Raw genomic sequence first — 26,970 nt, 5'->3', positions numbered from 1 at the left:
CACCTCTCTGTAAACACGTATACTTGTCCTACTAATACGGAAATTGAGAATGAGCGATGTGACAACTTATGAATTACAATCTATTCACGTTTCAGAGTACAATCTATTGTCGTAGATATCGGGGCTGGTCATAGGCGTGAGGAGGTAGCACCATAAGACGAACCCTAAGAGGAAGTTGAAGATGATCGTGATTCGTTGTAGAGGGGGGAACTGGCCGATCTCCCCGAAGTTGGGGAAGCCCATGTGGTTGCAGAACATGTGTGCGACTAGTGGGGCCATGAAGTGGCCTAAAAACAAAAAAATCATCTGGATAGGTACTTAACGTCCAGTTTAGGTTTATTTTCAAATGAAGGTTGTGAACAATCAAACATTAAGTTGAATTGAAAAATAGATTAAAGCTAGTGGTAAGGATTGACAAAGCCTGTTGCGGACAATGATATTATATAACTATAGATAGGTTATACCCGTACTTGAGGAGCATAAAAAAATACTTCCATATTTTTTTCTGTGCCTACGAAGAAATCTGTTATTTTTCATTAATTTTCGCATTACCCGTTGTTAAACATAAGCTCGTCTCTTTATCTTTCGGTGTGCCGGAGCTCGTTGGTACGTGCACATTGCTCGCGTGCCCAGGTGCGACTAAAGGCAACTTGTACAATTTGTCACAAGGTAAGCGCTTCAATTTTGGAACGCCTATAACCTATCTTGTTATAAATCATTGGTTGCGGATTACATCATGTGTTGGTAAGTGACGAAACCTGTAGATGATTTATGTCTGTGTCCACTTCACGAAGCCCGTGTCGCTGATAACAGTGATCACAAAACAATGTAATAATGATATCCAATCAAATTTATTTTATTTGAAAAATTCTATATTATATGTATTGTAAAACAACAAACTTACCAGTTCTGACAAAAAGGTATGCAGAATATGCCCCAAACAAACTTGTATACATGAACTGAAAAGCTGGAAAAAGAAAATTCAAATTAATAAATCTCAAATAAGTACTTGTGGAATTACTACATAGTATAAAACAAAGTCACTTCCCGCTGTATGCTTAGAGCTTTAAAACTATGCAACGGATTTTGATGCGGTTTTTTTAAAATAGATAGTGATTCAAGAGGAAGGTTTATGCATAATTTGTTAACCCGTGAAAGCTGGGGCGGGTCGCTAGTACATATTCAAAACAATGTGTATTTTTAATAAAAGTTGTTAAGAACTTTTTTCATCATAAAATTCATAAATAATACTTACTTGAGATCATTAGTGCCGTTTTAAACTCAAACCCGGCCTTAAGCTGCTCAAACATGTGGTGGAAGTGAGCTGAAAATTAGTATTCAAATGTAAACAATTTGGTTCATTGCATCATTAGCATAACAATACACATTGGTTGTACTAGTAAAGTTTCAAATACTTCTACTATGCAAATAATACTATGCCTATGGCAGCATTAAATCCGCCTGTTGTACTCTTTTTTAATGTGCAATAAAGTTTAAAATAAATAATTCTCTTGCAGTTAGGAAACAGCATGACTTTTAAGGGGACATGCAGTTTTTATAGAACTTCTGTACATACAACGTTTAATGTAATTCCGATTGCTCCTGAGTTTTTTTTTTCATGTCCTGATTTTCATTTCATATGTGTATTATTTTACTTTATTTTTTGTATCAAACAGGATTGTAAATACAAAACCTAAGAGAAAAAATATACAAAAGAAAAACTTTAATAAATTAATTCAGTTTGCTAGCGGAATCTCTAAAATAATTGTGCCAATGACAATTATTTTAGAGATATACTAATAATCAAGTTTAGATAGTTATCAGGCATATGAAACCTCACACCAAGACTTTTTAAAGCAAACCTATATCATTCTTACAGCCAGTTCTTTAATAAAATATGTGATTGATTGAATTTACGAGTAAGTAAATTAGCTGGAAATCAATGAGGATTAATTAAACATTGGTCATATGCAGCAATTAGGTTCATGTATTTCCTGTGGACATACCCAAAATTAAGGGCTATGTAGAAGAGGATTCACTTATCTGCTTATATAAAGCAGGTAACTAATTGTCCACATGAGAGACAACTTTTTTTTATCTGAGTAATACCCACATCCCACACGTTAGGTGGGTCTTCCTTACGGTTATGTTAGCTTTGGGCAGTTCTTAACCCCATTACCAATAATGATGTAGATGTCGGCGGCCGATCGTAAGATCAGGCATATCGTGAAATTCCTAGGCATATTGTGAAACGTGAAAATCTTTGACCCGTTCCCTGAGTCGACGGAGCCCCGGTACGCGGGGCTCCTATTTCTGGGCAGTTTGCCCTTTGGGCATCTAAAGCAACGTAACGAACCTATCCTACCTATATATTGGTTTAATGTCACTATCGTCAAAACATTACACAGGAACATTATTATCTGCCTGATCTTACGATCGGCCGCCAACATAGATATAAAACAACTCACCAACACCAAATAGCAACGGGCCTGTGAAAACTGCTGTCAAAGGGTCCAAGCATTGTAGTAATAGTGGCATCATGCAGGCCCGGAAGACCCATTCTTCGCTGAGTGGTGCCATGAAGTGGTTCCTCACCCAAACCCAGTCCTGCCAACTGGATACCCAGTACACAGGTTCTGAAAGTACAAATTGATGATTATTTTGATGTTACTACTAACTAAATTGACCTCATAACAGCCTATTAATACATTACGAACAAGGTATCTTAGGAAACAATTGCTTTGTTTTAGAACTGCATAGAACAGAGTAATAAATATGTCAATATTTACCTGCATACAGTTTCCAGATGCCTGATAAAAACTGCATAGTCAGAGGTCCCAAAAATAAAATAGCTGTTAAAAGCAAAGGTAAAATAGAGGCACTGATAAGCCCCGAAGTACGAAGCCCTAAGTGGTCGTATACGTCCCCGCGCATTGTAGTATTTTCAGTGAAGAAATATTGAGTGAAGAAAGGGGCCAGAAGCATCATGCATGATACGCTGAAAAACCTTCGTTTTATTGTGGAAGGATGGTCTCTGAAAGAATAATAAAACCATATAAAGAACCTTTCAAGAATACATATGCCAATTATACCCAGGTGGTCACTTACCTGCTCAATTTGGTCTTCCAAACGTATAAACTAGCGACATATGAGCACGTTAGAAAAATGCAAGCCAGCACCGAAAACGTACATGAATTTAATTCCAAAAATTCAATTGAAGACATGCTAAAGATTTTTATATAATTTTCTTTTTTGTGTAATATAAAGCTGATAAAAATAGCAAGAAAAGAAAAGGAAACCCTGTAAAAAGGTGTTCTGTACTGTGTTGATTTTTTTCAGCTTAAGTTTTTTTTTTTCATTATTTGACAGTTGGAACTGTTGGAAGCACCACTGCCGTGAACTTCAAAAATTGAAGTACATGTATCTCGATCTCTGTCACTTTAATAGAGAGCGACAGAGGTAAAACATAATCTTGCATTCTCGAAGTTTGCGGTAGCCCCCTAAAATAGACCAGAGACCAAGTCAATTGAAACGGTCGTAAACATGTTTGTTCATACATTATTTTATGAAAATGTAAGTAATCTAGTACGTTATAGGATTTACGCTAGAATTATCTAAAAATTTAAATTATTTATCTTGAACGCATGTTAAAAAAAACAAATCTTTACTATTGTCATTGTCATTACAATGGAGATGGCGCTAGTGTCATCGCCGCCATCTTTAAATCCGCCATATTTTGCTCGAGCAGAGTCGAGTTGCCCGTAGCTCGGCTAGGGTAGAGCTGATTTTTAGTATAATTCATTTAAATAATGATTTTTATGAGTTAACAGTTATTATTTTAGTATCAGTGATTAGTGTTTTGTTTGTAAATCTTAAATACATTAGTTTAGCAGTCACTGATGTGGTGTAATCTCTATTTCCCGTTTCGTTTTACCAATCTAATCTAAACAGAAAATGGCCGACGGTGTTGGTGCGGGTGTCTCCTTTGTTTAGTGCTGAATTCTAGTGAAAATAAGTATTAAAAGGAATAATGCCTAGTGCCTCGTTTTCCTCTTCGCGTTCTTACGTTCGCAGATCGCGAAGAAAAGGCGGACATCGAATACCATTGCCTTCTAGGACACAATCGAGTAAGTAATCCGGGTCGGCTGATGTCGCCCCAATCCGTATGAAAGGGTCATTATCGACATTTTCACAAATGAGTTAGGTTTAATTTTATTGTTAAAAGTATTGGTACTCAAGTGTTAATATTTTGCCACGACGGTACCAAACAATTTCTGCTGGCGCAAGTCAATTTTCCATATTTTGCAATTGTGCGAAAATCTCTCACGGTATCTCGCTGAAAATATTTAAATCGTTGGTCATTGTTCCCGTCCGTTGATTGGCATGCTAATTCTTAGTTTCAATGTACGAATGTCTGTCGATGATATTGAATAGCGCATTTCAGTGACATTTTGCGCAATATGAGTATTGATTTGGTAGTCGAAAACTTATTTTGCACACATGATGAAACAGCTGTTTTCTAAAACGAGACTAAGTTGGACAAATTACGGAACTAAATTATTTCTTTTTGCATACTAAACCAAAACATACATGGCTGTTTTCGTTTATTTGAAATCATGTATGCTGTCATCTAGATTGAGGTACTTACGTACCATACTTATTTTATTTCCATAATTACATATTGTATTTTCTTTGACTCAAGTGATAAGATACCGCAAGTATGTTTATATCCGCATGTTTATATAGTTTCATGTGTCAATGAAACCATTAGCAATGTGTATAAAAAAGAAAATGTGTAGTTGTCCATTAAACTTACAATTAGTCAAACTATGAGATGTTCTATTCTAGCATAGTACATGTGCACACTCTTGGAATAGTTGTTTTATTTATATGGGTAATTATCTCGTTAAGTTTTAAGTTAAGGTATTAAATACAAAGTTAGCAACATTCAAGGTATATTAGATTGAGGTAGGTCAGTTTGGTTGGTGTGATTTTTTTTACAGATGGTCCACAATGATCTGTTTTAGAAACATTCTAGATTGAACACCCTACCATATCTTACCTTTATAACTTTTATATTGTATAAATGGTTTGTCTGGAATGCCCTATTTGAATATATTATGTTTTGTAATCAAAACTTAACCTGTAAATAGTTTAAAAGTAATCTACACAAAACAAGATTATTAAAAACTTGTTGGAAGATTTAAAACCACTGGAGGTAAACTGGAGAGGGGGATTTTTATCAAGATAATTTTAAGTTAAAAGTAGACAAAAAAAGACATCTGGGTGTTTTATTGTTGTAAATTCCCACTCACTTATTTGTTCTCTAGTCTAGTAGTATCAATAATACTAATAAATGATTCTTAGTAGAAATAACCTACAATTTCTGAGAAAACCTTACAATACATAATTTATACAACAGTAAAAAAGTGCCGATCTCTCACTGCTATTACTAAAACTTTTCCAAAGTAATGTGTTTGGGAAAAAATCACCAAGGGTTGAGTAAGCATTTATAGCTCTGGTGGTTATACTTAATGACCAGACGAGCCAGACCAGTATTCAGATCAGTAGTCTTCTTTTTTTTTTTTTTTTTCAAGTAAATGAAAAAAATAGGTTTGCTAGCAGATGCTTCTTACTTTAAAATTAATTTAGCCTAGATTTATTTTTATAACAATCATAATAAAAACATAATAAAACAGTAGGAATAAAACACTTAAAACATGTTTCCAGCCATTTTGCATTTGGTGAACAGGTTTCCAAGAAATAAAGCAAAAGTAAATTGAGTGTGTTCTTTGTTTTGAACTAAACAACAAAATTTATTTTCATATAAGTTAATTCTTACGTTACATACTTAAGTGTTATATTGCAGGTTTATAGTTGCAGGCAATTTAGGAATATCTAGAAATCGAAAATTTCATAACCACAGCCACAACTAGCCACAACTTTGGTAAATGGCCATTTTCATATCACATATTAAATTCTGAGCACCCTAAAGCGGCGAGTGTGTATGAGGAATGTTTAATTTTTAATATTAACAAAAATTACTTAACACACTGCATCTTGATGTATCCAACTGTTCTTCCTCGCGTTGTCCCGGCATTTTGCCACGGCTCATGGGAGCCTGGGGTCCGCTTGGCAACTAATCCCAGTAATTGGCGTGGGCACTAGATTTTACGAAAGTGACTGCCATCTGACCTTCCAACCCAGAAACTAAACTAAAACTAGGTAAACTGGGTAAACTAGGGTAAACTAAACATTGGGATTAGTCCGGTTTCCTCACGATCTTTTCCTTCACCCAAAAGCGACTGGTAAATATCAAATGATATTTCGTACATATTATATTACATTATAGTGGAAATAAACCACAATTTTTTTAAATTTTTCATTACAATTTGCTTAACGATTATTCTTTTTAATATTTTGTGGTCCCTGTTAGGGTAAAAGCCTCCTCCAAGCTTTGCCATGTTACTCTATTTTGAATCCAGTCCCTTCCCGCTGCCTCCACATTTCGTACCGAAAAACTCATTGGTACGAGCCGGGGTTCGAACCCGCGACCTCTGGATTGCAAGTTGCACGCTCTTACCGCTAGGCCACCAGCGCTTCATCCAACTTCAATTGGATCTTGATGTATCCAACTGTCAGCTAATAAGACCACAGTTCCCACACATCTAAAACTGTCTAAAGTATAGTTCCTCCTAAACACCAACCATTTTAATTTCCAGCGGAGCCATGTGAGTCAGTCCCGTGCCCCAACAACGTGACCGGCAGCGCCATGGCTGCCACAGCTTGCGCGGGCCCCAGCGGCAGCGGCGGCGGTGGCTCGCCGCCCGTGCCCGCCGCCGCGCCCGCCACCACCGCCGGCCACCACAGTCCGTACGACCTGCGCCGCAAGAGCCCGCCCGCCTACCACGAGCCCGGGCCTTCGGGTACTTGCTCACTGCCGGCCAGGAAGAGGCCTAGGACGTAAGTCTACTTTATTACTCGTACTGCATTTTCAACTATTAAAGAAAGTTAGGATTTATTATTATTATACTCTTTATTTACTTATCTTCTTAGTTTAGGTTTTTTTACAATATGAATATAAAAGTAAAATATAATACATATAAACATATTACAAAAAAACCTAACCTAGGGTGCCGCCAGCAGCGGGGCAAGGCTCAAGCTGCCGGTGGTTAGGGCCTCAGAGAGAGAGGAACCGGCGGACTATCCGCGCCGTGTCCAAGATTATTATTATTATTATTATTTCGTTTTAGACAGGCAGCTGATGCTGGTGCGTCTAAATCATAGACGTCATTAGGTGTCATAATCGTATTTGTATGGCATAATAAAACTTTTTTGATGTTTATATGTATATGTAATATAAATATATATTTTTAAATAAAACATTGGCATTCTCTTATAGAATATAATGTGTGACACATTTTTGCATAAAAATGTAATCTCAAACCTTTAATTGATTTCTAGGAACTGTAAACATACATTGTGTTGTTTATAGGTATTTACAATGTTTGCTAAATGCAGTCTAGTCTAGTATCTTTATTACACTATTCTAGAGCAACTTAGTCATCGTCAATCAATACTAAGAAATACTGTAATACATACCTAGATGTAAATGAATTTAGAAAGTAAATGTCGTCGCCCCCATGGAAAACTCACGTATCTGCTATTTTTACAAAATTGACTTTTTGCTATAAATCTGCACCAAATAGGAGAATACACCTTCTCACAAATTTTCATAGATCTAACATTCATGGTTCCAGAGTTACATTTGTACAAATCTGAATGTTTATATGTTTGCACCCATGGTAAACTTACAACTTTTAGTTAAGGTATTTTTCCGGGGACGATTATATGGATCATGAAAGATTTTGTCCCATAGTAAACTTACTAATCCGGCAAATTCGCATATTCACTGTGTCAAATATTATATATATATGAAGAAAGTAGCCTATAGCAAATAAACGAATCTAGTTGTTTCGTTACTTTGCTATGGTGGCGATTATTACCTAGTACCTAACATGAGTAGCCTACAGCAAATTTGCGAATCTGGCATATTCATCTGTGATGTGCTGCCTGAGCAGGAGTCACATATCCTCTCGGCCTGAAGGGCTGGAGAGGTTTACCGAGCTAGTCTCAGATTTGGGAGAAAGGGGACTTACGGGTTGTGAACACAAACACGGATAGTACACTGATATAGACGGGGCTTTATGCCGTTTATTGTAAACACTTATTAACTACTCTTATCACTAACTAATCCCGGCCGGCCGGGTCTCTATGGTAGCGGGCCGATACGCGGGTTCCCTAGGTAATACAGACGCGGGCCTAGCTCCGGGCTAGGCTACCGGGTAGAGCGCGGTCGGTGGGGATGATAGGGAAGATCGGTGACTGGAATTACGCCGGCCGGCGGTGTCCGCTACAGGCCTTGCGTATGGGAGTCACTGGCGGGCGGTGTGGATGATAGGAAAGATCCTGGACAGGAATTACGCCGGCCGGCGGTGTCCGCTACAGGCCTTGCGTATGGGGGATGTAGGGGAATCACTGGCGGGCGGTGACCGCTCCGGCCCGTGACGGGAATACCTCTGGCAGGCGGTGACCGCTCCAGCCCGAGGTGGAAGGGAATGGCCTGGCTTAGGCGCACATATGTCACCCTGGCCGCGACCAAAGGAAAGGGATCAGGAGAGGAGTGTTGCCGAGAAGCGGCGGGGACGGAATCGGCTCGCTACTGAGCGCTGCGCGCGGTTATATAGCTGCCGGTTGGCGATCCCCTCCGTCGCGCCCCGCACCGCGCTGTCGCGCCGTGGCGGCCGGACTCTGCTCCGCGTGCATCGACGGGGCGACATGGCGCGCTGGTGGCATGGCTATGTCACATACCCCTCCCTGGTTTGGAGATTTTTACCTGGGGAAAAATCACCGTAACATTAATAATCTAAACGGATATCTATAAATATACTCCCTTTTTTTTCTTTTTTTTTTTCTTTTATATATTTTTTTTTTTTTACATTTTTTTTTATTATTATTCCATATATTTTTTTTCTTTTTTTTTTCTTTTGTATCTATTTTTTTTTTTTACTATTATATTTTTTTTTTCCATTCAGCATTTTTTTTTTTTTTATATATATATATATTTTTTTAATAAAAAACAAATAATCTAACTAGTTGTTTCATTACGTACTACAGTTTTATCTTACTCTGTTTTCGGTTTCTGCTTGGTATGTGGCATCCGGATTATGCCACACTTCTTTCCCCCGTTCCTCTTTCGGCCCGCTCGGTGCTTCCTCTTCCTCCCGCCGTCCGAGTTGGGGCTTGGTGATGGTGTCGATGACGACGTGTCCGGTCCAGGTCCCTGCTCGTCTCCGTTGGTATCCACTGCTGACAAGCCCTCTGCCACGAACGCGGCGTATTCCTCCGTGGAGACTAGGAGAGCTAGCGCTTCCTCTATGTCCCATTCTTGCTGTGGCTGGTCTCCTGTGTCCACTTCTCGCGGTTGCTGGTCATCTCGCGGTGGTTCCCGGCGCGTGTGGTCCTCCCAGAACCACTTCGTTCTTGGATCGAACCGAAATTCGCGCGCGCGTCCGGTAGAGATCAGGCGGTCCTTCACTGGAGTTCGCATTTTTCGGTTTGTGCCCGTTCATTACGTGCATGCTTATATAGACCTATTATTTGTTATATTGCGGGTAGTTTTAAGTCTCCTTACACACATCTACCTCTTTGTATGTCTTCCTTCGCTAGTTGTTTGTTCATGATTTTATTTTATCCCGTTGTATTAAATGATGTCTTATTCTCCTACAAATAAGGTTGAATTTCGCTCGACTTGCGTTTGGTGCGATACCTAACGTTTTCTAGTTATTCCTTGAATTTCATTTGTTGTTCGCCTTATCCCGTATTTTATTTCGTCTACTGGATGTAATCTATGATTCCGCCTTATCTTGTTTTTTTTTGTTCCCATGGATTATAGCATATGATGATATGTCGTTGCTTGAGCCCGTTGTTATTCTGTGTCTTATTTGTATTGCGGTACAGTCCATTTCTTTTTGTCGGTGGTCGCCCGGTTATCCGAGTGGATTATTATTCTAAGTTCTGTTCCGGCCGGTACTGGCTATCTTAAATGTTGTAAATGTGTTCTTTTGTTTATTTACTGGATTTTTGTTTGTTGATGGTTGTTACTTATTCTTGTTCGTACTGTTTTAAGTCTTTTATGTGCGTTGTTATTAATTTTCCTCTCCCGTCTGGAGATTGAAGCACGAATATTACCGGTGATTTTTTTTCTAATATTTTGAATGGTCCCGTATATTTTGGTGCTAGTTTTGCGCAGAAATTTTTACTTGCGTTTGATAGTACGTGGTTTTTTTTAAGTACTAAGGCTCCCACTACGGGTTTCCATTGTTTCCTGTTCCGGTCGTAATATGTTTTTTGCGTTTGTGATGCTTGTTGTTGATTTTTTTCTTACTATAGCGTATATTTCCTCTAGTTTTGACTTCTCTTTTATTTGGGGTGTCGGAAGGGGGTTAATATCTTGCGGTGTCCGAAGTTCTCTTCCGTACAGCAAAAATGCAGGAGTATATTTCGTCGACTCGTGGACTGATGTATTTAGAGCGAAGTTGAATTCTGATAGGTATTTGTCCCATTGTTTGTGGTTTTCGTTGATGAATATTGAAATCATGGTTTCCAATGTTCTATTCACTCGTTCGGTCATATTACATTGCGGAGTATAGGGTGGGGTTAATTTATGTTGGGTTCCGTAGGCTTTTAAAATATCCGTGAATGTTTTCCCTATGTATTGTTTCCCGTTGTCTGATAGTAACGCCTGCGGTGCACCGTGCCGCAACGCTACGTTTTGTTCGAATGCTCTGGCTATCGCGGGGCTAGTTGCGTTTCTAAGTGGAGTTATCTCTGTCCATTTCGTGAACTTGTCATGGAAGACTATTATCCATGTATAACCTTTTGATGACCGCGGTAATGGTCCAATGAGGTCTGTTGTTACGACTTCCCATGGCCTCGTCGCGTTATTTATGTGCATCACACCGTTCGGCTTCTGTTGCGTTGCTTTATGTTTTTGGCAGGCGTTACACTTTTTAACATACGTATATATGTCTCTCTGCATACCGGGCCAGTAGTAACGTTGCATTATTTTTTTGGTTGTTTTAGCCATCCCTAGGTGTCCTGCGCTTGGCATGTCGTGATTTTGGTGCATTATTTGTCCTCTGTCGGCTTCCGGTACACATAATTTCCATTCTGTTTCTGGATCTGTCTGCTTGTTGTACCCTGAGTGAGTTATTTTCTTATATAACTGTCCCCCTTTTATGTGGTAATCTTGTGCTGTGTTCGGTTGTCTTTGTACTAGGTCTAGTTTCCTGTCGTACCAGCCTTGTGTATGTATTGCGCATACCGGGTTTCTTGATAGTTGATCCGCTACATGGTTTTGCTTCCCGCTTCTGTATATAATGTCAAACTGGTACTGTTGAAGTTCTAGTGCCCACCTGGCTAGCCTTCCCGATGGGTTCTTCAGTGTGTTCAGCCACTTCAATGCCTGGTGGTCTGTTATAATAGTGAAGTGATATCCCTCTATGAATGCTCTCATTTTGCGGATTCCCCATATGACTGCGAGACATTCTTTCTCTGTGGTGGAGTATCTTGTCTCTGGTGAAGTCAGTGACCTGCTTGCGTACATGACTATTTTTGTCAAGCCTTGGTGTTCCTGGGTTAATATTGCGCCAAGGCCCACGTCACTCGCATCTGTCTGTATCGTGAAACGTTTAGAAAAGTCCGCCCTAGCGAGTATGGGGTCTGTTGTTAATATTGTTTTTATTTTTTCTAGTGCTTCCTGTTGTTCTGCGTTCCATAGGTACTTTTCTCCTTTCTTAAGCAATCTTACGAGTGGTGCTATTATTGTGGCGTAGTTAGGTATGAATTTCCTATACCAGGATGTCATTCCTATTAGTGTTCTCACGGCTTTTACTGTTTTCGGAGGTTGTAGTTGTACTATTGCCCTGATTTTCGCTTCATTCATTTTTATTCCTTCTCTTGTGACCGTGTGGCCTAGGTACTCTATCTCTGGTTTCGCGAATTCGCATTTATTCTTGTTTATTTGTAGACCTGCTTGTCGGATCCTACGGAATATTTCTTTAAGGTGTGCCATATGGTCTTCGAACGTCGTGCTGCATACGATGATGTCGTCTAGATACACGTACGCGTGTGGCTCCAATTCGGGACTTATTACTTGGTCTAAAAGTCTCTGAAATGTGGCTCCGCTCGAATGTAATCCGAATGGCATGACCTTGAAATGAAAAAGTCCTCTCCCGGGGACTGTGAATGCTGTGAGTGGTCTGCTACTCTCCTCTAGGCTTACATTCCAATATCCATTCTTGAGATCGAATTTGGAGAAGTATTGAGCATTTCGGAGTTTCTCCAATGTGTCGTCTATTTGTGGGATGGGATATGCGTCCTTTTCCGATGCTTCGTTTATTTTCCTAAAGTCTATACAAAATCTGTACTGGCCATTCTCTTTTTTTACCAATACTACTGGTGAACTATATGGGCTATTCGATTTCTCTATTATTCCCTGCTCTAGCATGTCTTTAACCTGTTGGTCTATGATCTGTTGTTGGTTGGGGTTCCTAGGGTAGTATTTCTGCTTGATTGGTTCATTGTGCTTCATTTTGATTTTATGTTGAACCCATGTATTTCCTTTGGGACTGTTGTCACATTGTTCGAACTCGCTTTCAAGTAAATTTTCCAACTGTTGTTTCTGTTTGTCAGTTATATCTCGTGGTAGTCCGCCTGGGGGGCTAGTCGGTGTTCCGCGGTCGATGTTATTCGTTTGTTGTTGTGTGGCTGTTTCCTCTAAGGTTATAGCTTGAGTACCGTCGGTTTGGTTGTCTCTGCCATCTTGGCCATTGGGCCAGGTAATCTTCATGCCTATTTTGCTTAAAACGTCCATACCTATGATGATGGTTGACGCCATGGGCAGTACGCGAACCCATTGCCACAACGTAACGTTGTTCATTGTTATTTTCACTAGTACGGCTGTCTTTACTGTTGTTTTCGTGCCATTTGCCAACACTATCACTCGTTGTACATGTTGTTCGAGATTTCCTTTCGTTTTGCAGACTCTGTATACTTCCTCGTTTACATACGTGTGGGTTGACCCTGTGTCTATCAGGCATTCGTATGTGACCTCGTTAAATGTCACGTTGATAAAAGGTCTGGTGTCGCCTTGGTCCTCGTCGCCTGCCGCTCCTACTGGTTGTGAGCCACTGTTTCCCTTATTTTTCTTACAGCAGTTCTTGCTCAAAATACCTAGTATGCCGCAATTACTACAAAAAATGCGTTGTTGCGAACGGCACTGTGCTGCGTCATGACCAAACTTGCCACACGACCAGCAACATGTTTTCGGATCATATCTTGGGTGTATCTTTATCCCTTCGCGTGTGTATGGTCCCGGTTCGCTGTCCCGTTGTCCATACTGGCGATCTCGTATTTGTTCGTTTCGTTGTTGTGTCTGTAGCGTTCTGTCGCCTTGAACTTGCGGTGAGTTGCTCCATCTTGCTCTTTCTGTGGGTCTTTTCCCGGGGAATCCTCCACTGTACGCCGGTGTCAGTATGCTTTCATACTCTGCTGTTAGTTTTACTAACTCAGGTAGATCCTTAAAGTCGGTTTTCTTTATGTAGAGTTTATAGTTTTTTGTCATGTTTTCGTGAATCCTATGTAGTTGTTCTTTCTCACTCAGGTTTCCGCTTCTTCGCATTAATGTTTGTAGATCGGTTAAGTAATCGACGAAGCTCTCTCCGAACCTCTGCTTCCTTGCTGCTATCCTGACGATGAGGTCCTCCTCGTAGTTGCTGGGGTAGAAATAAAGTTTAAACAGTTTGAGGAAACTGTCGAAGTCTTTGCATGACTCTGTGTTATTTCTGTACCACGCTAGAGCCTTTCCTTGTAGTATCCGTGGTAGTGCTGGTAATATTTCCTCCTTTTCTATTCCGCTTGCCGTGATGAGCTCCTCCAACCTCTCCAGGAACTCTTCTGGTTTGCCATACCCTTTGAATGAGAGATTCCACTCCCGGATCAGCTTTGTTAACCGATTTGCGTCTACTTTTCCTTCGTCTTCAGACATTCTAGCCGGCTGTTCTTTCTCTGGAGTTTGAAATTCGTCTGTGGCCTTTATGGACTCTACCAGTAGTTTTCTTATCTGTTCGACTGTGAGGTCTGTCGTTGGGATGTCTCTATCTTCGGCTTGTTGTATCAATTCTGGCTTCTTCAAGTGGTATATCCAAGAAGTTGGCATTGATTTACGATAGGCTACGTTGTTCTCTTCTCGCGATGCGTTGGGTCGGAGTTTGCGGTTTGCTTGACAGGATACGGTACGGAGTTATAACGATTTGCTTGACAGGATGCGGTACGGAGTTATAACGATTTGCTCGACAGGATACGGTACGGAGTTATAACGATTTTATTGACAGGATACAGTGATAGGTTCGCGGTGTTGCATTGATTCTGCACGGGCGGGTGGGACGCGTCGCGTATATTATTATTTAGCTTTCTCCCGAGTCTATAAGACTCCTAATTGTGAGTTATTCGGTTGGGCGCCAAATGTGATGTGCTGCCTGAGCAGGAGTCACATATCCTCTCGGCCTGAAGGGCTGGAGAGGTTTACCGAGCTAGTCTCAGATTTGGGAGAAAGGGGACTTACGGGTTGTGAACACAAACACGGATAGTACACTGATATAGACGGGGCTTTATGCCGTTTATTGTAAACACTTATTAACTACTCTTATCACTAACTAATCCCGGCCGGCCGGGTCTCTATGGTAGCGGGCCGATACGCGGGTTCCCTAGGTAATACAGACGCGGGCCTAGCTCCGGGCTAGGCTACCGGGTAGAGCGCGGTCGGTGGGGATGATAGGGAAGATCGGTGACTGGAATTACGCCGGCCGGCGGTGTCCGCTACAGGCCTTGCGTATGGGAGTCACTGGCGGGCGGTGTGGATGATAGGAAAGATCCTGGACAGGAATTACGCCGGCCGGCGGTGTCCGCTACAGGCCTTGCGTATGGGGGATGTAGGGGAATCACTGGCGGGCGGTGACCGCTCCGGCCCGTGACGGGAATACCTCTGGCAGGCGGTGACCGCTCCAGCCCGAGGTGGAAGGGAATGGCCTGGCTTAGGCGCACATATGTCACCCTGGCCGCGACCAAAGGAAAGGGATCAGGAGAGGAGTGTTGCCGAGAAGCGGCGGGGACGGAATCGGCTCGCTACTGAGCGCTGCGCGCGGTTATATAGCTGCCGGTTGGCGATCCCCTCCGTCGCGCCCCGCACCGCGCTGTCGCGCCGTGGCGGCCGGACTCTGCTCCGCGTGCATCGACGGGGCGACATGGCGCGCTGGTGGCATGGCTATGTCACACATCACTTTGTTATGGTGGAGATTATTACCCAACGACGTGTATAGTCTACTGCAATTTTGCGAATCTGGCTAATTCGTTAATTTGTTATGGTGGCAAGTGTGTTTGTGTTCGTAATATTATCCAAATTAAATACGCGAATCAGGCATTTTCGCAAGTTTATGGTAGTAATTTATAATTTAGTAATGAAATCACATTTCACATTTTTGCGAATATACCTGAATCGCATTTTAGTTAAGGTAAAAAATTTAGAATAATCGTTATAATATAATAAGTTTTGTAAGGAATGTAATTTGTTAAATACAGTGTTCAGAAGAAGGCACTATTCCAGCATGTATAGAGACATATAGGAAAATTTTCAGATCATATAAATTAAAATTTCATGTGCCAAAAAAAGACCTTTGCAAAAATTGCGTGCCATATATAAATGGAGAATGTGAAGAGGGGTGATTATCTCCAGCACCTAAAACGAAGAGATGACGCTTTTTTGCGCCGAGACGCTGACAGACAAGCAGCAGTGAATGACGTGAAAACTTTGGCATTCAACTTTGATTTAGAAGCAGTTCTCCAAACACCTAAAGGGGCAGCTGGGCCCTTTTTTTATTTTCGGAAGTTAGCTGTCTATAACTTAACTTTTTATAAGTTTGATGATCAAGATGTTGACTGTTATACGTGGGATGAAACTGAAGGTAAGCGGGGTAGTGTCGAAGTCGCAACCTGCGTATACAAATATATTTTAGACAAAGAAGGTATCACACATGTCAGAATGATGTCAGACAATTGCGGTGGGGAGCAGAAAAATTACCACTTCTGTTGCATGCTTCTGCACCTCGTTTCGACACATGAAATGATTGAAATAGTAGATCACGTCTTCTTTGAATCCGGGCACAGCCACATGGAGTGTGATTCAGTTCACTCTAAAATTGAACAAAAGGCTAAAAACGTAGCAGTATATACACCAGATGGATGGACTCAAATAATGAGATTCCCCGTCCATTTAATGTAAACGTCTTGGTTCATGATGAGTTTTTAGACTTTAACAGTAATGAGGTGCAATTTGCAAAGGATACCAATTCGAAACAACAGAAAAAGAAGAAGAGAACTAAAAATAACGAAACCATTGAGAATGGATCATAGGACGAAACAGGACAAAAAGTTATGACTAATTTCTATGATGCAGTATGGATTCAATATCGTAAAGAAAGTCCCAAATCAATTTTCAGTGATTATGATGACAAACACTTCACAGAGTTAAAATTAAAAGCAGAAAGGGGAAAAAGTGCCACATTATTACCTATTCCTGCTTATGATAAAGGAATGCCTATTTCAAAAGCAAAAAAAGGTGATCTCATGAAACTATGCCGTGATAATCAAATACCTAAATACTCATATTTTGCAAACCTTCCAGTTTCTGAAGAAGTAATAAGATCGTTTGCTGGAACCCGATCAGGAAGAAGATTTGTTTTTTTTTTAATGAAATGAACACTTGTTCCATACATCTTTTGTTTATGAAATACTTACACTATATTTTATAATGTTTTTTATTGGCCTAACCGTCAGGCCTATTCAAACGTGCAGTCGTGCACTGACATCAAACCGATACTATTAGAAATATCAGTGAGAGCGAGACGCCCGTGATAATGCATGACAGCTAACTGATATGATTCCAATATCATTTTTAATATTTTTTATATCGGTTTTATGTCAGACAGAGCACGTTCGAATTGGCCTATGTAATAAGTGATATCAAATTTTAAATAGAAAAATTCATAATTCTACTAAAAGTGTCATAAAATACTGCTTTTGTATTCTGTGAATTCTGTGATACAATCGCATATAATATATTATAAGATATTACTGGGATCAAAAGTAAATACCTACTCATTCGCAACTTTACAGCTAAATATAGAGGAGTAAAAACGTATTCACAACTTCACATGCACCATAAGAAACTTACGAAAATGACATTTCCGTAACTTTACATTGGTTCAAAATGTTTGGAATGTATTTTTTACTTACGAAAGTGGCATTTTCATCAGTTTACCACGGTGTATAAGTTGACCTTTTTTTACTGTCTATGGAGTTACAAAGTTGCGAAAATGCGTTTACTTCTGATTACAATAGCGTAGTGTATATCTCACAAATGGATCATATAATGCATACATTTTGGAACCCTTATGTATTTAAAATACCAGTTCAACCGCAACATTGACTTGTAAAAAAAAAGTTAAACAAATTTTACAGCTTAAAATCCTTCCCCTCAAAAATGTGTTTTTTGCAGATAGGTGAGTTTTCCATGGGGGCGACGATTGTGCTGATATCATTTACCTCATTGACTGAATAATTACACAATATTTTTTTTGTAGATCATTGTCACAAGGCGTGGACGTATGCAACGTATCTCAGTACCTCCAGTATGAATTGCCCGACGAGGTGCTTCTGTGTATCCTGTCGCACCTCACCGAGCGCGATCTGTGCCGCGTGGCGCAGGTCTGCAAGCGGTTCAATACCATCGCCAATGATACTGAGCTATGGTAAGTCCTGTCAACCTTTATAAAAACTTGTTTGCATATAAAAGTTTTTACAATTTTGCAAAGCATAATGTGGCGATGTCTATATCTAGACATTTGTGCATCTGAAATGGTTAATTTTCGCATTGAAAACATTTTAGAAATATGCAACACACTAAACTGGTATAAAAACTTATCATAAACATTTGATCACAGGAAAAGCCTATACCAATCGGTGTTTGAATACGACATGCCATTGATGCACACCGCGCCGTGCCAGTTCGAGTTCATGACGGCGGACGAGTGCGACGCCGACAACCCCTGGAAGGAGAGCTTCAGGCAGCTGTACTACGGCATTCACGTGCGACCCAACTACCGTCCCAAGAAGGACTCGCGGATCAAGCATTTTAATACTATTAGAGTAAGTTTTTTTACCTTCAGGGAGACATTAATATCCGCTCCGTTTTACTGTGAGGATCGTGGCTTCGACGGCACTCATTTAGGTTTTCAGCCTGGCATATTAGCATAATATTATGTGCTTATCTCGACACTGTAGCGCTTCGGATACTAGGGCCCCATTTCTCGAACGGTATTAGATTAATATTATTAGTCCACGAACTCTCAAATCGTATGGGTTACCATGGCAACACACTAATAATATTAGTCTAATACCGTTCGAGAAATGGGCCCCAGGTCACACCTCCTCCTTGGTCGTTTACACATTTTCACATCACGCTTCAGCAGCAGCACATGCAGGAAGGCACGTCCGAAGATGCTAATTTGAAATTATTCCTTTAGGCCGCTCTGGAGTATGTGGAGGAGCGCGGCGGGTCCACGCCGACCAGCAGCAGCGGCAGCTCGCCCTGCGCGGCCGGGGCGACGGCGGCGGCGACGGCGACGGCGGGCGCTAGCACCGCCGCGGCGTGCGCGTGCGCGGGCGCCGGGCCGTGCGCGTGCCGCCGCGCGCAGCAGCCCAAGCCCGCGCTCGTGTTCGTGCACCAGGGGCTCTACCAGGAGGAGTGCCTCGCCATCGACACCGACGTGCAGCTCATTGGTGAGCCCCCGATACATGGAGCCGGAGCCCGAAGTGTCCGGCTACACTCTTTTTTTACCCTATTACGGCTAAACCATAAAGAAGGGTTGTGAATTTAGTGATTTTTTTAGTATAGTCGTCCTACTATGACAGTGTGAGAGTCGAAACTAAGTATGTTTTTTGAGTTTTAGGTCAATTAGTTTATATAGAAAAATCAAATTTCGTAATCAGATTATGATATTATTTTCTAGACGATCGTGTTAAAATTAAGGTCGACACTGATAGCTCCCCTACACTATCAATCTGGATAGTAATGTAGTTATCAATTTGTTTTCTGATTTAAACCAATTTCCGGAGAGGAAGACTTCGAAAATAATCCGTAGCTATATTTTTAGGTCATTCTCAAATTTTATGTCTGTTGTCAACCCTAACTCGATTAAACTTCATATATTTAGATCTTACCAAATTTTAGTGTCCGACCGAAACATGCTTTTTTTCCGAAACCGAAACCGAAACCGAATGTTCGGCTTTGGGTCTAGTTTCGGCCGAAACCGAAACCGAAACCGAAACTTTTGAAGACTTGTTAAAATCGTTGAAAAAATGTCATAAAACCGCTTTTAAACTCATATTAAGGGGCTGTCAACACCCAATGTCCTTGAAATTGATGTTACTTAAAGGGGCTCCGCCACGCCAATGACCTTCGATCTGAATCCCTTATGTTTTTTGTAGCTTGTCATATTAACAGCAACGGCTTTAAGCAATATAGTATTCCATATTTACTTCAAAGTTCAATGTCTTCGAGATATTTGCCATCAAAGTTGAACAATTTAAGGCCAAAAAACTGGTTTTCTGGCCATAACTTTTGTGTTAATTCGTTTAAAATCAAACCCTCCTAGACACGTTTTACGACACGTCAAAGACGAACCCAAATATGTAGATTTCGTATAAGTAATATCCTTCACAGCAATCTAGATACGAAAAAAGTGTTCTTTTAGACAATGTTTAAAAAAATCATAAAATGGTATCAATTTCTTTCAAAATCCGGTAGACAATAATGGAGATAAAGAGATTGAAGAACCGATAGCCGTTTGTCTTATAAAAATCTATCTGTAGTGCAAAAGTAGGAGATACGATTCAAAACTTGTCAAAAATCGATAAAAACCGCAGGTAGCCCCTTTTAACAAAACGATTTGATTTAGTAAAGCAAAAAATATATTTATATCTATGTTAATATTTATTATATTTTAAGACCGTGGCCGCACTCGATACATGATTGAACGACATCGGCTCGATAGAAAATAATTGCAAAGATTGGTCTTAAAATCTCCATTAAACGGTTCTAATGTCTTTATTTCTTGACTTATGTGTCTGAAATTAAAATCAATTTGTCAAAACATTTACTTATACCTAAACCGCTAACGAGTAATATTACACAAATAATCCACATTTATTTTTATTTCAATAATTTTCTTATTATTCCCTTGAGCGCTGGTGGCCTAGCGGTGAGTAAGAGCGTGCGACTTTCAATCCAAATGTCGCAGGTAGGGTCGACTACAAAGAGATGTATCCACTTTTTCACCTTATTACAAGGCAGTAAGGTGAAAAAGTGGATACATCTCTTTGTAGTCGACTGTACAAACACTACAAACCCCGACTCGTACCAATGAGTTTTTCGGAACTTATGTACGAAATATCATTTGATATTGACCATTGAGGAAGCCGGACTAGTCCGATAAAGCCTAGTTTACCCTCTGGATTGGAAGGTCAGTCTGATGAAAGTCGCTTTCGTAAAAACTAGTGCCGCCGCCAATTCTTGGGATTACTTGTCAAGTGGACCCCATGCTCCCATGACCCGTGGCCAAAATGCTGGGATAACGCGAGGAAGATGATGAGTTTTCTTATTATTCCCTTGCCCAGGCCCAGTAACATGCGACAGTGCTATCTCATTTACTACGATACAATTAGACAGTGTGCGCGTTTTAGGTATTGACAGCCTCTTAAGACTGCGTCGACCGTTCAGTGGCCCCATCATTAGTGGAATTGTGTTTAATATTAAACCGATTAATTTCTGTATACATAAATCAGTATATGTATTAATATTGTTGTCCTACTTGTTTCACAACTTTTAGTCTTTGGTCTTTTGGTCTTTGGAACAAATAGGACAACAGTCCTACTTGTTCCACAACTTTTGGTCTTTGTCACATAGTTTAGTTTCATAGAACGAAGTACCATTGCGTATGTTTCGGCCCAGCCGAAAGGTTCGGCCGTTTTTTGGCCGAAACCGAAACTACGGCCGAAACATGATTTTTTGGCCGAAACTGGCCGAAACCGAAACCGAACCTTCGGTCGGACACTACCAAATTTTAGTTCTTACGTAGGTATCCAAAACTACTGCTCAGGCGTCCTGCTAACCCCGGCCACACAGTTACAGTACTTACAATAACTCCTCTATCAGGTACTGTAACTGTGTGGCTATGTAACTACAACTACTCTCTCCAACCCAGGTTGTGCCGCTTTTTTACCCTACTACGGCTACACACTTTTTTTACCGTATTACGGCTAAAGCATAAAGAAGGGTTGTGAATTTAGTGATTTGAATATTGTTGTTAGAGTCAAAACTAAGTAAATTCTTTGTGTTTGCGGTCAATTAGTTTATAAAATAAAATCAAATTCCTTAATTAGATTATGACATTTTTTTTAGACAATCGTGTTAAAATTAAGGGTGACACTTGACACTGATAGCTCAGCACTACACAATCAATCTGGGTAATAATCTAGTTATCAATTTGTTTTCTGATTTAAACCAATTTTTGAAAAGAAAAACTTTCCATTGGAAAAAATAATCTAACTTTACTCTAAATTTTATGTCTATTGTCAACCGTAACTCCATTAAACTTCATAATTATATTTAGATCTTATCAAATTTTAGTTCTTATGTAAGTACCCAGAACTACTGCCCAGGCATCCTACTAACCCCAGCCACACAGTTACAGTACTTAAAATATTCTATCAGGTACTGTAACTGTGTGGCTATGTAACTACAACTACCTCTCCATCCCAGGTTGTGCCGCTGGCAACGTGGCCGAGTCGGTAGTACTGGAACGCGAGGCGGAGTCGACGCTGACGTTCGCAGAGGGCGCCAGCCGCGCGTACGCGGGCCACATGACGCTGAAGTTTTCACCCGACGCTACCAGCACCATGCAGCACCACAAGCACTACTGCCTGGAGGTCTCCGATAACTGCTCTCCCACCGTTGATCATTGCATTATTCGGAGCGCCAGTGTGGGTAAGAATTTGTCCAGTCTAGTTCACATTCACATTATGTAGGGATGATGACCGATGGGGCCAGCGAGTGCTGTTCTGGAGACTTCGACTGGGAAGCCGAAGAGACGGAAAACCACGAGCAAGATGGTCGGACGACATTAGAAAGACGGCAGGGCAGACCTGGCAGTGGCATAGAACCGCCGCGTACAGAACAACATGGAAATCCATGAAAGAGGCATATGTTTAGCAGTGGACGCAAATATCCTGAGAAGAATTTTTCTTCTCAAAAAGAGTTCACATTATATTTTGTGAGAGGCGCCTATAGTAGACAGTTTTAGGTTCGCCGCTAACTTAGTAGTACAGTAGAATCCGTTTATTATGACTCCGCTTATACTGACCAACCGCTTACTATGACGTAATTACTGTGCGAAGTTTGGTTTTCATATTAAATTCTTTGTGAGAAATTCGGATAAGATGACTTCGCTTATAGTGACAAATCGCTTACTATGACCTAAAAATCCTTCGTTTTCGTGGCCGTCCCCACGTCTTTCCCTGCGAGGACGGTTGGTGCGTGCGAGGCGTTTAAAAAGTTGTTTAGCTTTGATTTTGGGTGACAAGTTGATAATTGGTACAAAGTTAATATAACTCATCTCTCACAAAGGAATTCGAGATTAATTTGAAAAAAAATTACAAAAATAAGAAGTTATCAACTATGCTTTATATATATGACATCCGCTTAGTATGACGTATTTGTCACTTCCCTTCTATGTCCTTATAAGCGGATTCTACTGTAGTAGTAGTAGTAATCACTTTATTGCACACAACACAGGTTTACATAATATGTATAATATTAGTATGGATTAGCACTACGGAAGATGCTGCCGGTATCTTAAATATAGGGTGGTAAGTAAAGCGGTTAAAATGGTACGGGCTTATGGCCCGAGTGTGGCCACAATTTGATCAAACGCCGTGAGCACAGGTCTCTATTTGATGAATTTGCTACAGGCTTCAGTTGATATAGTTACGCCACTTGGCTATTACATTGAAGAACAGAGTAGGTATAAAATGCATGCCGCCGCCACAAGATGAAAGTGCGGACTTACAGTATTGCACTAGTTATATTTAAGTCCAAATGTGTCGATTTCCGAAATGGGCTTAAGTGTAAACGTACTATCCCAAATTTTCTTGTGTTGCATTTCCAGCTGCCACCCGTTGAGCTATGAATGTAAAAGTGGAATTTGATAAGTCTATTGGTGGGTACTCTAATATCTGGGGTTTATGATGAATAAGAATAAAGATCATTTAATTCAGCAAAGGTTACAGCTATACCAGGGGTCTCCGCACTAGGCAATGCCTGTATCGCGGGAAACCAAATTACAATTAAATATCAGAGCTGTTACACTTAGTCTAACATTTAGTAAGAAACTACTTACGACTAGTAATCTAAACTACAAACTAAGGCTAACCCTAGACACAATATTGAAACTAAATCCTGTCAAATGATGCATATCTAATAATGCGATTTCCTTAGTGGGTGCAGCGGTGTGCGTGAGCGGAGCGGGCGCCAACCCGGTGATCAAACACTGCGACATCAGCGACTGCGAAAACGTCGGTCTCTACGTCACGGACTACGCGCAGGGCGCCTACCAGGACAACGAGATCTCGCGCAACGCGCTCGCCGGCATCTGGGTCAAGAACTTCGCCAACCCCATCATGCGCCGCAACCACATACACCACGGTCGCGACGTCGGCATATTCACATTTGAGAATGGATTGGTGAGTGATTCGACCGCTTAACAACTTCTGCTGCTGACTGAACATACAGAAAAACATGCGTACTGTTATAGCGCGGCTTCCGTTGGAGTTCCGAAGAAAACTCTTGAATACAGCCCAGTTTATTTACCCAAAATACGCTGCATAAACTTACACATTAAAAGATTTAGGTTATTAGTAGATCTATATTTAAAGAGTAAATTACGAGTGACATCATATACATTACATACTTTATTAAAATACCGTTTTTAAAATTAATGTATATATTATAATATAATATGTCTAAGGTTAATACAAATCTTACAATCTACAATACAATACAAATCTAAAAATTACTAATATCTTAACCTAAACTAGCAACTAACATACTTATTACATACTATAATGTATTAATGTATATACATTTGAAAGTTACCCAAATTCGCGTCATATCCAAATGTTAAGTTTGTACACTGCATATTCGTGTAAAGCAAGTGGGAGGTCATTTCGCTCTCTTGGACCTCGTACGTGAACTGTTGATAGACGCGTCTACATAAATTGTAACTAGTAATGTACTCCTGTAATAGGGTGTTACTCGCATGCGTGCATAGCACCTTGACGCAGTATCTAAATCGGACTCATTATTTTTTCCTTACAAAATGCTAACAACAACTTCTTTTCAGGGCTACTTTGAAGCAAATGATATTCACAACAACAGAATCGCCGGTTTCGAAGTGAAAGCCGGCGCCAACCCCACCGTAGTGCACTGCGAGATCCACCACGGCCAGACGGGAGGCATTTACGTGCATGAGTCCGGGCTCGGCCAGTTCATAGACAACAAGATACACTCGAACAACTTCGCGGGCGTGTGGATCACCTCCAACAGCAACCCGACCATTCGTCGCAACGAGATTTATAACGGCCATCAGGGCGGCGTGTATATATTCGGCGAGGGCCGGGGGCTGATTGAGCACAATAATATTTATGGAAATGCTTTGGCTGGAATTCAGGTTAGTTGCTTGTTTGCTTGAGCTCTGTTTGAGAAGAAGAATTTGGCTCTTAGTGTAAGGCCTGAGTGGACGCTCGAGTTGGGCGTGCAGCGGGGCGGGGCGTGCGGCGTGCATGTTAAACAAATGCAAGCGTATAGGAGCGGCCTTAGTGCACGCTGCTCAAATTACTTGCGAGCCCGACGCCACGCTGCACGCCCCGCCGAACGCTCCGCTTCGAGCGTCCACTCAGGCCTTACACTTATACGGGTACTAACGTACTTTTCGTTTTCATTGACATTAATCTTCTGTTTTGTGACTATTGATCGTTAACTGGCCATAAAAGATATAAAGGAAATTGTCTTGGGAGGCTGCTCGTTCTGTGTGGACCCGCCTATTAAATGCAACGCTCATTGGCAAATCTTAGTGCTTAATTTTTCCCGTCTGTTTCCCTGTTTTATCAATAATTTAATTTGGTGATGATGATGACTAATGATCGGACACCGGTAGCATTTTATGTCATTTTGACGTCCAACGTAATGACTAATTGCTCGTTTAAAGGACACAAGAATATTACGTTGGACGTCATAATGACATAAAATGCTACCGGTGTCCGATCAATCATACCCCGCAACGGAGCTAGCAAATCTGTAGCAGTTATACGTCAGGGTTATCACTACTACGCATAAACTAAAGTACAAAAAAAATCTTTGTTTTTAAACACACCAATATTTTCAAGCAATGAAAATTCCATGTTAATATTTGAAAGAAATGCGAAAAAAAACGTGATTTTATAATCAAAATAACAGATACATTGAAACGCATCTAATATTGACATTGACCTGTTAATTTATATTATTTGACAGTAAATTAAACCGGGTTATATCGGAAGAGGGTCAACAAGGTTCTCGATCAATTTTATTAATCTTACATACAATAAAGTTAAAGCAAAATGGTTCATCATAATCGCCAACCCTGGCACAAAACTGTCATATGCTACGGTTTTGCTAGCTCCGTTGCGGGGTATGCCGATCATTAATGATGACACAGTAAAGTATAAAATAGTTTAGAAAATACTTTGTACAGTTATATCAATATGAACGTAATACATTTGTGTACAGATCCGCACAAACAGCGACCCGATAGTCCGGCACAACAAGATCCACCACGGGCAGCACGGCGGCATCTACGTGCACGAGAAGGGCCAGGGGCTCATCGAGGAGAACGAGGTGTACGCCAACACGCTCGCCGGCGTCTGGATCACCACCGGCTCCACGCCCGTGCTGCGCCGCAACCGCATACACTCCGGCAAACAGGTATTGGAACTAGACTTATATCGACCGGGATATGAACCAGGGATGTTGCGGATGCAGATTTTTTGACATCCGCGGATGCGGATGCGGATATTTAAAGGCTCACATCCGCGGATGCGGATGCGGATGTCAAGATTAGGTACTTAGAAAACGTCAAATATTAAATTTTTAGTATTTTTTTATTAAAAAAACCGAAACGTTTAGTATTATAGCAAGAATATAGGTGCGTTATATTTAATAAACAGTAACTTCACCGACTTTTCTGGATCTAGACCTTTTCGTTATAGGTAATGACGACATTACCTAGCACTTACGCCGCCGCTAAGACGTTCCTGTACCGACTTGTTCGACATCCGCATCCGCATAAGCTCCGCATCGATTTTATGCGGATGCGGATGTTGAAAATAATGCGGAAATTCCGCGGTTGCGGATGCGGATGTTCGCAACATCCCTGATATGAACCGTGATTACTGATTACCTTTTGTATTGTTTTTGAGCTCCCGATATTTCGACGCAGTTACATGCATCTTGTTCACGGGTAACTGAAGATAGCGGGTGGGTGTCAAAGTTGTGTAGACCGCGCTCGGTCTACCCTCATTCGTGCGCGTCGGCTGCGTTCGCTTTCAACGTTACCACCAGACTTCACTCGTTGGTCCGGTCGCGTTCACACTTGCACACTACACTCACAATGTCACTACGCGAGTTTGATGTTACAGGTT

The 26,970-nt window shown here is 40.9% G+C and overlaps 2 protein-coding genes across 2 annotated transcripts in view; one reads left to right on the top strand and one right to left on the bottom strand.

The window, feature by feature from the left end:
• On the bottom strand, positions 1-3,311 carry LOC134655620 (CAAX prenyl protease 2). Its single transcript, XM_063511056.1, has 6 exons — positions 3,109-3,311; positions 2,790-3,034; positions 2,469-2,636; positions 1,256-1,324; positions 905-967; positions 1-287 (listed from the first exon to the last, which is right to left on the bottom strand). Exons 1-6 carry the CDS (start codon positions 3,222-3,224, stop codon positions 85-87), a joined length of 864 nt encoding a protein of 287 aa, XP_063367126.1. The 5' UTR covers positions 3,225-3,311; the 3' UTR covers positions 1-84.
• Positions 3,312-3,735: 424 nt separating this feature from the next.
• LOC134655918 (F-box only protein 11) overlaps positions 3,736-26,970 on the top strand; it is a 28,921-nt gene continuing 5,686 nt past the window's right edge. Inside the window, exons 1-9 of the mRNA XM_063511423.1 lie at positions 3,736-4,127; positions 6,723-6,963; positions 17,760-17,927; positions 18,120-18,324; positions 18,702-18,957; positions 21,998-22,222; positions 23,732-23,976; positions 24,636-24,962; positions 26,060-26,254. Coding sequence (XP_063367493.1) covers positions 4,031-4,127; positions 6,723-6,963; positions 17,760-17,927; positions 18,120-18,324; positions 18,702-18,957; positions 21,998-22,222; positions 23,732-23,976; positions 24,636-24,962; positions 26,060-26,254 — 1,959 coding nt within the window. The 5' untranslated portion in view covers positions 3,736-4,030. The remainder of the gene's footprint in view (positions 4,128-6,722; positions 6,964-17,759; positions 17,928-18,119; positions 18,325-18,701; positions 18,958-21,997; positions 22,223-23,731; positions 23,977-24,635; positions 24,963-26,059; positions 26,255-26,970) is intronic.

This window comes from Cydia amplana, chromosome 17 (assembly GCF_948474715.1).
Source record: "Cydia amplana chromosome 17, ilCydAmpl1.1, whole genome shotgun sequence".
Lineage (NCBI taxonomy): Eukaryota > Metazoa > Arthropoda > Insecta > Lepidoptera > Tortricidae > Cydia > Cydia amplana.
The sequence above is the reverse complement of the archived record's forward strand: the minus strand, read 5'-3'. Positions and strand labels throughout refer to the sequence as shown.